This window comes from Phocoena sinus, chromosome 16 (genome assembly GCF_008692025.1).
Source record: "Phocoena sinus isolate mPhoSin1 chromosome 16, mPhoSin1.pri, whole genome shotgun sequence".
Taxonomy (NCBI): Eukaryota; Metazoa; Chordata; class Mammalia; order Artiodactyla; family Phocoenidae; genus Phocoena; species Phocoena sinus.
In genome coordinates this window covers 22668181-22678924 of record NC_045778.1, presented here as the reverse complement: position 1 = coordinate 22678924, position 10744 = coordinate 22668181, and the positions used below count along the sequence as shown (strand labels likewise).

The following is a 10744-nucleotide window of genomic DNA, read 5'->3' as shown; positions in this document are numbered from 1 at the left end:
AGGTGCTCAATAAGCGTTAGCTACTGTTATTTTGTCATTTTAATTGAAATATTTACTGAGCTCCTACTGTATGCCACATAGTACGAGGGACACAGAATGAATAAAGCTTAATTTCAAGAAGCTTCTGGTGCAGCACGGGAAGGAGATCATCTGTTTTGTTCCTTCCCCAATCCTGGTGGATAAGACTACTACGTTCTGAATGCCCCTGTTTAAACAGGGACCCCCTGGATTCTAGGACATGTAGGTTTGGGGGAAGGCTGACCCCTATACCTCTGTCTGACCACAATCTCTCATTGTTTTTTACTTATATATTCATAAGCTGGGTGAAGGCACCTTCTGCCTCTGGGGAGGGGTCTGATGCAGACGGCCGGGACTGACAAGCCCCAGGCTGCAAGCCCCCAGGCTAGGGAAGTTGAATGACAACCACGGAGCACCCATAATAATCTGTATGCTTAAGGCTTTACAAAAACAGCAGGTTTTAAGCGCTTGCAAAGCATTTTAGCATTTGTTTTATTTAATCTTCATGGAAGGAAGTATCTCCATTCATGGTTTACAGATGAGGAAACTGAACGCAGAGAGGTGGGTTCCAAACTGCAACTAGACCCTAGCTCACCCAGGTTCTCAAAGTTGTCTGATAAGAATCACAGGGGTACTGGTTAAATATGCAGATTACCAAGGTCTCTCTCCAAATTCGAATGCTAAAGGCCTGGATTGGGACTCAGGAATCAGTAGTTTAACATACACTCCAGGTGATACTTATCTTAAGGCAAGTCCAGACACAGTACCATTCATTGATTAATTTACTCAGCTAAGATACTTTGGGTCCCAACCATGAAATGTACTGGAGGGAGAGCACGATGAACAAGACAGTCCCCAGCTTTAGAAGGAATTAACAGTCGTCTGGCTGAGCATATTGTCCCGGTCCCATGGTCAGCACAGGTCTACAACCCACATCTCTCCTACAAGGCCCCTTCCTGCTGGCTGGGCCGGCTTCCACCTGGACACGGGTTTGGAGGTCCTAGCTGAGCCTGCTGGGCCTCCTTCCACTAACACCTTGCTCAGGGCTGAGCGTGTGGTTCTTTGGAGCTGGAGGCATCCTGTGAAAGAAGCCTAGGTGTGCTGGGCACGTAGTGTTTCGGTGAATGCTGGTCAGCTGCTAATGTGCATGTCAGGGCTAGGAAAGGACCGGGGGGCAAGGGCGGGGGCATAAAGAGCCCTCCAGTGTTGCAGAAAATAGTTGGGGCCTGAACAAGGGGCAGAGATTTACATTTCTTTAAAGGTAATTTCAGCTTCAACCTGACTTTGCACCTGAAGAGAGCCCTGACAAGGACCACTCTTGTGTAGGTGAGGAAAGCAGGGCCCAGGGAGAAGAAAGTGAGAGGTCCTGAGCTGAAACCCAGGTCTCCAGGGTAACTGCCAGGGGAGGCAGGGACTGCAGGACATGGATGACACAGGCAACACCTTTTTCCTGAAACCCTTGGGGTGATGTGAACCTGTGAAGGAAGACCCTGATACCACCACAGGCGCTCCACTCACCCCGTTAGCTATGCCCTCGGCTCCAGCTTCTGAGCACTTTCTTTTCCAGTGGAGAAGTCTGTCCTTCATCCTGGTCACTCCTGTCCTCTGTTTTCTCCAGGAGAGAGCTTCAATATTTGAAGCAGGTCCCCATGGACCTTTGTCTGGCACTCGTCTTTTTTGTTCCAGCAATTCCCAGTACCCAGCATTTTTTCAGAGGCTAGCTCTCCAGACAGGCCCTGCCGTATAAGGCAGGGGTTGCTCCCAGAGGCCATCTGTACAGTGTCCTGGAAGGCTGCACGGTGCCAGGCTGGGCTGGAGCCTCCCAGGCCAGTGTGGGGCTGCACCCTGCCCGAGAGCCTCCAGGAGACACAGCTTTCATTCTCTATCTGCTCCTGGTTGAGCCAGACATCTATTTGGAACCTGGAGGAAGAGGAAAGGGCAGGGACCCCAGGTGGGGGAGAGTAAGGAAGCCATCCTTCTGACCTGGGAGTTTGCCTGCGACAAGCCAGCTGTGTCTTGGAAAAAAAGCCTGGAGTAGCAGAGTGCCAGGGTGTCCAGACTGGGCAAACTAGACGGTCCCTGGACCTAACAGCTCCTCCAGTTTTTCAGGTCTCCTCCCTACCAGGCTCAGGTCTCACTTGCCCCCAGCAGGTGGTCCCTCTGGGGGCCACCCCCGGTGACGGGGGCTGGGCTGGGGGGTGTTATCCGACCTGAAAGCTTCCCCTAGGGAGGAAGGGCAGGGGCGGGGCGCCCGCGAAGGCCCAAGATATAAGGGACGGAGGCTGGCCTTGGGCCCCGCCACCCCACCATGCACGCCCACAGCCTGCCGTTGTTCCTCCTGCAAGTCTGGTGGGCTCTCCTCCAGGCGGGCGCCACGATGGTAGCCCCGGTGCCCCTTCGAACGTGGGGGCAGCCCTCGTCGCCATCCCCTCTTGCTTATATGCTGAGCCTGTACCGCGAGCCGCTGCTCCGGGCGGACATCATACGTAGCCTGCAGGCGCAAGGTAGGCTGCCCCGCCCCGCCCCGCCCCGCTCGGCTGGACCCCCGGCGCGCCTTGGGCGCTCCCGCGCGGGACTCCAGGAGAGGGCTGGAGGGGCAGGGGCTGCGGCACCATGCCTCAGACGTGCCACTGAAACCGTATCCGCATGCTTGAAGGGCACGTTCAGGGGCTGGGGCTGACGGTGTCTCGGCGTCTGCCTTGGCTCGGGAGACAGGGTTGGTGGCACCCGGGGTGTGTCCCGGACTGAGACCTCTGCGTTCCGGTCCGGTTTAGGGTGGGTAAAGCGCGGGACTATAGGGTGGAAGACTGATTGTGCCACTGCTTATCTGTGCTATCTTAAACTACCGTAATCTCCGGGCGCCTTGGTTTGCACATCTGTAGCCTAGGGATAATAGTGCGTCCCTTATTGGACTGGCGAGGGCTACGGACAACGCACACAGAACGCTTAGCACAAAACCAGGCATAGTAACGTATGGTCGTTATTATTGCTACAATTAGTTTGTCTTGTCAAAAAAAATTTTTTTTTTCTTTTCGCGAGTGAGGGTGAATGTGTTCCGGGGTCTGGCGTTGGGAGTGTCTCAGGCTGAGACTGAGGTTCGAAATAGGGTGTCAAGCATGTAACATCAGGGATTAGGTTTCAGAAATTATGGATTAGAGATGAAATGCCCCGAAGTCGAGAACTCCGGCAGGCTTGGGTCATCCAGCCCAGGCGAGGTAGGTGTCAGTGTCCCGGACAACACCGGGCTCGTCGTCCTCGGGGCCTAGATTTGGAGCGGGCGTGGTCACTCCCATGGTGACCTTGAGAGTATCAGCCGCGAGGATGGGGCAGCGTGTGTTCCGGGCACTGGGCGCAGGTAGATGTTGAGAAGAGGGAGCCCTTCCCACGGGGCTCCTCTACTCCGGGCAATCCACATCCCAGCGCCCGGGGTGGCCCCTGCCTGCCTGCACCTCTCTCTGCCTGCCGGGGGCCAGACGGCCCTCCCCGGAGTTCGGGCGAAATCCACATCCGGTAATCTGATTTGACGGCCACCCGCCGGCCCCTTGTGATCTGGGAGTGGGGGCTCCAAGCTCCCTGGCCAGCCGCGTCTGGGGTCAGACGGCCAGTGACCGTCTCCGGAAGGGTCATCTGGGGACTAGTCAGACTAGGGACACACGGGGGGCGGAGCAATTTGAAAATTACTGGAGTGCTCTGCCCTGCCAGAAAGTTGGGGGTGGGGGGTAGGTGGATGAGCAAAGAGTGGGAGGCGCACTTTTCCAATTCACTCCCTCCTTCCAGAGAGTTCCGGAAGGTTTGTGGTGATTTGACAATCTGGGAAACTGGGTCTGGTCCCTCAAACCCTGCTTCCCAATTCCCCATGTGTCCCTGGCACATCAGCTGACTTTTCTAGTCTCCTCCCCGTTTGTAAAAATTAAGTGCCCGGCTTTCTTTCTACCTCATTTGTGTGAGTGTGGTACCTTTCCATCTCGGGTTTATTTGTAAGCCTGCACAGGATAAGGGGAAATGGGTGTTGGAATCTAACCAAATCAGGTGTGCATCCGCATCTTGTGTCTTTCACTGTTTAACCATCTTCACCTTGGACCTTAGTTTCTTCATCTGCAAAATGGTGATAAAGGTGGGGAGGATTTAAGGAGACAAGGCTTATAAAACACTTGGCATGAGGGAAGCAGTTAATGGTAATCACCCTCATAATTTATAATAATGTAGGGTGGGAACTCGGTGTCATACTCACCCTCTTTTTCTACAGAGTCCCTGACTCTAACTCAACACCCTGTTTGAGGGGAAAGGAACCCAAGATCATGAGCCCTTCCTTCTTTAGAATTGGAAGTGGGTCGAGATTTCGCTGGGGCCCATGTGGCCAAGCCTGCATTCAGTCTGTGGATGGGTTTCAGGGTGTCCATGAACCCCTTTCTTATAACCACCCCAAATCACATTTATTGTGTTAGTAGGAAATGCAGTTTTTCTGGGGAGAGCATTCTTGGCTTTTATCAGGCATTGGTGACCCTCAAAGATTAGACCTCCCCATTATTCTAAGATGAACCAGAGCCAGATCTAAGAAAACCTTTTAGCACTGTGTCCTGGGGAGCCCTTGGCTGCAGGTAGGGTAGTGGGGTCTCAGACTCTTCCAGCAGGAAGGAGTATCCTCCTCCCTGCCCCTGCATCCACACTGCCATCCCAGCAGCAGATGACTTTGTTCCCCTGTCCAGGTCCCTCACTGCCTGGACATCTGCATTTCTAACTTGGACTTGGGTAATAATAAGGAGGCAGTTGATGATGGCCGTTTATTGCACTTTGGTGGTTGTGCTGGGCAAAGCACTTTACACACATTATCTCAGTAAATCTCAACACCCCGGTGAGGTGGATACTGTTACCATCTCCCTTTTACCCAGAGGGAAACTGAGGCCCACAGAAAGCTGGCTGCCCAGTGTGGCAGCAAGTGGCAGAACTTGATCGATCACCAGAGACACCAGGTCCCTCCTCTTAAACACTGAGCTGGAATGCCTTTAAAAAGCCATTTGTGGATACTTGAGATAGTGTGTTTTAAGTCCTGGTGTAGGCGGAGCTGTAGCGGAGTTGCTACATGTCATGGGGTGGTGCTGCGCAGGGCAGTGGGTGGTGTCAGCCTCCTCCCCACACCTCTGGGGAGTTGCTAGTCAGGGGCCGGTTATTGCCTCCTGCAGGTGCTAATGAGAAGGGAAGTGGAAATTAAGTGAAAAAGAACATCTAGGGATGGGCTGGGAGAAGCTTCAGGATGCTGAAGCTGGGAATTACCCCCTTCTAATGCAGGCTGGACTTCCCAGAGAAATCCACTGACTATCTGACCAAAGATGTTCTATGAGACAAAGAACCCAAAAAAACCAAAACTCTTGTGTGGTCTGCCCAGAGTGGACCTAAGTCAGAGATCACTACCTTCGGGACTGATTCACCAAAGGGTTACTGTTTTTATTTCTAATGCATAACCTCTGCCTTTATTTAGCAATAGACCTTGGAACATCTTCATTTCCCTGGGTCCTCATGACAGTGCAGGGAAGGGTAGGGCATTACTATTCCCACTGCAAAGATGAAACTGGGCTTGAAAAAAGTTAAAGAGCACTTTTAGCTGACCTGAAAAATCCACCAATATGTGCTATTCCCAGACATCAGACCACATTAGTCCAGAACTAAAATGAATGGAATGTGCTTCCCCATTCCTTTTCATTCAGGATGGGTTTAATTGTCTTGGGTGTGTGCTTGCTGTGTCTGCCCTGGTGTGTGGATGACCTGGAGTGGGAAAGGGTGAGCGCCCTGCAGGTAGGTAGGAGAGACCACTGGGTGGAAAAGTGCAAGGTCAGCGCACCGTCAAGCTTAGGATGTCTTTAGAAACCTATTTGTAAGGTTGCCAAGAACTCTTGAAGTGTCTGCCTCTGTCTTTAGGAATTGGTGGGGGAAAGGGTGACCAGTCTTTGGCTTCCGTTGCCTATGCCTCCCTGGGAGCTCCAACCCTTATGATCTGTGAATCGACCTCATTGTGCTGTAAAACAGGCCACCCTTTCCAATGAGAAGACAAAGCCTGGCAAGCGGGCCACAGGGTGGGTGGAAGTCCAGGATTTCTGTCAGAAAGCTCAGGGCTTGTCCTTAGATTGCATGTGTGAGGGGAAAAGGGAGAAGGAGACGAACGTATCCAATTTTTACTAATTGTTCTCTGGAGTGTCTTGAGGGGGAGCAGCAGAACAGTGATTTGGAGGTTGGGCTTTGCAGTTGGGCTTATTCTTGGCTTTGCCACCTTCCAAGAATGACACCTCACGCAGGAAATTTAACCTCTCTGAGCCTCAATTTTCCTCATCTCTAAAATGGGTTCAATAACATGCCCAGCTCATAGGGTTAGCGTGACGATTCATATAAGGTAAGGGCTCAGTCATGAGCTATGGTGGTTGTTACACCAACTGAAGCTGCAGGAGGACCCCACTCCCCTGCTTCCTTCTGTTTTTTTCTCACCCAGATGTGGAGGTGGATGGGCAGAACTGGACCTTTGCTTTTGACTTCTCCTTCCTGGGCCAAGAAGAGGATCTGGCATGGGCCGAGCTCCGGCTGCAGCTGTCCAGCCCTGTGGCCCTTACTCCTGATGTCCCACTCTCAATTGAGATTTTCCACCAGCCAAAGCTGAATGAGGATAAGGACCCACCCAACTGCCCAGAACGTGTTCGAATGGACCTGTTCACTGTCACTCTGTCCCAGGTTACCTTTTCCTCGGGCAGCATGGTCCTAGAGGTGACCAGGCCACTCTCCAAGTGGCTGAAGCACCCTGGGGAGCTGAGGGAGCAGATGTCCAGTTTGGCTGGAGAGTGCTGGCGGCGGCCCCCCACATCACCTGTCACCAATGTGCTCCTCATGCTCTATTCCAACCTCTCCCCGGAGCGGAAGCGGCTAGGTGGCTCCACCCTATTGTGGGAAGCTGAGAGCTCCTGGCGGGTCCAGGAGGGACAGCTCTCCCGGGAGAGGGCCAGGAGGCACCGTCGATATCACTTGCAGGACAGAAACCAACTGTGTCGGAAGGTCAAGTTCCAGGTGGACTTCAACCTGATCGGATGGGGCTCCTGGATCATCTACCCCAAGCAGTACAATGCCTATCGCTGTGAGGGCGAGTGTCCTAACCCCGTGGGGGAAGAGTTCCATCCAACCAACCACGCATACATCCAGGTGTGATGCAAAGGCCTGGGGAGGGGAGGCGGTAAGCTGTGGGGGAGAATTGTCCTTACTACCAGATCAGGACACTGGCTTTGCTGTTAGGTTACTGTGTTCACTCATGCAGTTATTCGAGCACCTACAATGTGCCAGGTTCTGTGACAGGTTTTAAGGATATAGAGATGACCAATGATAACATCCTCAGAGAGCCTACATGGAGTCATGCCTTGTCAGGTGACCCTGAACACACTGCTTTCCTGGCACTTTTTCCTTCTGTCATAAAATTAGGGGTGGAAAATAAATAAATAAATAAAATAAATAAAAAAAAATTAGGGGTGGAGTGTGTAGACTGGAGGGTCTCAGTTCCTCCCACTGCCCTGACATTCTAGGAAAGGAAGTTCAGAATTTGGAGTTTGGGAATAGACAGGCCTGGGTTTGAATCCTACTCATTAGCTATGTGATATTGATCAAGTTGCTTACTCTCTCTGAGCCTCAGTCTCCTCATCTGTAAAATGGGGATAGCAATGCCTTACTTCTAGGGTTACATGAGATGATATGCATACCACATGTGTAGTATCAATAGTTAGCAGGTAACAGGTATAATGTTGTCTTACCATTACTAGAAGTCTGTAACTCATTGATGCAATGGGGGCCGTGTTTATGAGGCCAAGGTAGAGGTATTACTGTTCCAGCCACTGTACTTCTGCTGCCTAAAAACAGGAGTTGGACACCCATTTTGCAGAAGTAATAAAGCCAGAGGCTACCACCAGGTGCCACTAATCAACCTATGGTCTAGAAGGTGGTGGAGGGAGAGGAATGGAAGGAAAATGAGGTGGAGAAAGCAGAGAAGAGAGCTTATATATGGTGGTCCTGACCTGCTCTCAAAGGTCACACGGGATCAAAGTGGTTTTTTTTTTGTTTTTTTTTGTTTTTGGATCAAAGTGTTTTTATTTTCACTCTATGAGGCCTAGACTGAGAATCTCTTGGACCTGTAGTACATTCTCCATGCCAAGCCTCAGGCAGGGTCCAGAAGCTCTGGGGAGAACGTGAGCTGAGCTCGTGAGAGGGAGGCAGTGGTGGGGGCTGGTATCCTAGAGGACCTGTCCTGGGCACAGGCCCTCCTGAGTCTCTCCCAGGCCCCACTTCTGTCCACCAGCCTACCTGCAGCACGATCAGAGGGAACCAGAAACCCAGATAGTCCCAGTCACCAAATCTAACACTGACCCGAAAAGCCACCACTGGACCACAGGGACAGGGCCCAGTTCCAGAATGCCAAGGGCTTGTTACCTTTTCTCCCGTTGACTCTGCCCTTCTCTGGGCAACAAAGCAAATCCCACAAGAATTTCCACATGACTCTCTTCTTCATATTTCTGGAACTAAACCAGGAGTTTCTTGGAAGATTTTTAAAGTTGGTATGCACTCTAGACTAGAACAACAGGAGAACATATGTTACCTACTGCTCTACCCAGATACAGCTTTTAGAATCTTCTGTTTAAAGGCTGTTTAAAAAAAGTTATTTTAGGGCTTCCCTGGTGGCGCAGTGGTTGAGAGTCTGCCTGCCGATGCAGGAGACACGGGTTAGTGCCCTGGTCCGGGAAGATCCCACATGCCGCGGAGCGGCTGGGCCCGTGTGCCATGGCCGCTGAGCCTGCGCGTCCGGAGCCTGTGCTCCACAACGGGAGAGGCCGCAGTGGTGAAAGGCCCGCGTACCTTTAGATATTAGAGTTGATGATGTATTGGCATTCTGATTCCTTTATGAAAAGAATTTTCTATTTTTGCCCCCAGAAACTGATTTTAACTCTCTGTAACTTTTTCACCCTTTACCCAGAAATGACACCATTCTGACCTCACCAGTAGGATGTGAATTCACACCCCTGTCCTCCCTTTCAGAGTCTGCTGAAACGGTACCAACCCCACCGAGTCCCTTCCACCTGCTGTGCCCCAGTGAAGACCAAGCCCTTGAGTATGCTGTACGTGGACAATGGCCGAGTCCTTCTAGACCATCATAAAGACATGATTGTGGAAGAATGTGGGTGCCTTTGAGGAGCTCCTGCAGGTGTGTTGGATTTGCCTGTACCCTGGAATGTTGGGAAGCTCCTAGAAGACAAGATAACCATCTAATCCAAGGAGAAGAAACAAAGAGGGGGAAAAGTCCATCTGTCCACCAGACCTAAGGAGGAAGGGCTGCCACCCTGTCCTTGAAGGCTCTGTGGGGTCTGGTTGAGCACAGAGGAGAGGGAGGAGGAAGCCTGTGAAGCAGGCTTGCTGGGTTTTCTCTTTGCTGAACAGACAGTAGCACGTGAAAGCACTAGTACAAGAGTCCTTTAGCTGACTTTTTTCAACCCATGATCCCCCGGAAATTGTATGCAAGAGCTGGAGCATATGTGCATTTATTTTTGAGGTGGGACAAGGTTGTGTTTAACTTTTGTGTATTCTCAAAAGTGGCCTTTGACATACACTCACCCACACCCTTGCCGCCTGAAGATTAAGTATCACTATGTAAAATTTAAGAAGTCCATTGGCTTTGGTTGCCTCAGGCTGGGTCAGGGAGCCCCCGCAGAGTGGATCTCTGCTAATGAGTTGTACATACAATAAAGCCATTGTATAGTTCTCCTAGGCCAGCTGGTGCCTTTGAAGGGCAAGGCAGGAACTAGTCCAAGAGAACTGGCCATGTTGGACTACAGAAGCTGGAGCCCTGGGGCGTCCCCAAGTCAGTCTGCTTTGGCGGGCACAATCCATCCAAGTCTAAAGTTCTCTCGACAGTTCACCTCAGTCTGTCAATGCGTGCTATTAATGAGGCCCCTGGGCTTCCTATCCATAGCGGTGAAGACACTGCCCTGGGTGGCAGACTTGCGTTATGGTCGCAGCTCAGCCACTGAGAAGCTGTGTGACCTCCGGTGAGTAATTCACTGCTCAACCTCATCTTGTGAAATTAAAGCAGGCGGATCCTAGCGCATTTCTGTGATTCTTCTTTTCTCTCGCCAGCTGGCCTCATTGAGCACTGCCAAAACAGGGGCTGTACTTTTTTTGTTTGGCAAGGCGAGGGGACCATTTTATTGGGAATGTCAGTCCACAGTAAACTTACCCTGCTTTCCTAAGAAGCCCATAGACTAATGCTCCAACCTTAGGAAAAATGATTCCAATCTTGTGGGAATACTTGTTTAGAGGGGACTCAAACTTGACTTGGTTGAGTCAAGGTAGTAATCCTGGCCCAGGAAGGGGTTGGCTAGGCTAGAGCCAGGCCTGGGCCTGAGAAACCTCAATGCCCCGATTCAGCAACAAAACTGATCCAGTTGCTCATTCCCTGGAGCAGAAATAACCTGCCCTCCCCACAATTCAGAATCACAATAGGGTTCTGCATTTGACTCTACTTAGAAAACAGTAGAGCTGGGGAGGCCTTGTGAGGTCAATTTTTGTACCATCCTCTTTCCTAAATGAGACCCCAGTGAAGCCTAGCGGCCTGATGCTACAGCTAGGAGTGGCAGGGCCAAGAGCTGAGCTCTGGTCTCTGGAGCCCCAGGGGCACCATCCTTCATACCATCTAGGGGTCTCTGCGCTCTTAGCT

General features: G+C 51.6%; 1 protein-coding gene across 1 annotated transcript; it reads left to right on the top strand.

Annotated features, from left to right (window-relative positions):
* Positions 1–2326: 2326 nt before the first annotated feature.
* On the top strand, positions 2327–9222 carry NODAL (nodal growth differentiation factor). Its single transcript, XM_032609080.1, has 3 exons — positions 2327–2522; positions 6497–7194; positions 9070–9222. The coding sequence occupies exons 1-3, from the start codon at positions 2327–2329 to the stop codon at positions 9220–9222; spliced, it is 1047 nt and encodes a 348-aa protein (XP_032464971.1).
* The last annotated feature ends 1522 nt before the right edge of the window (positions 9223–10744 follow it).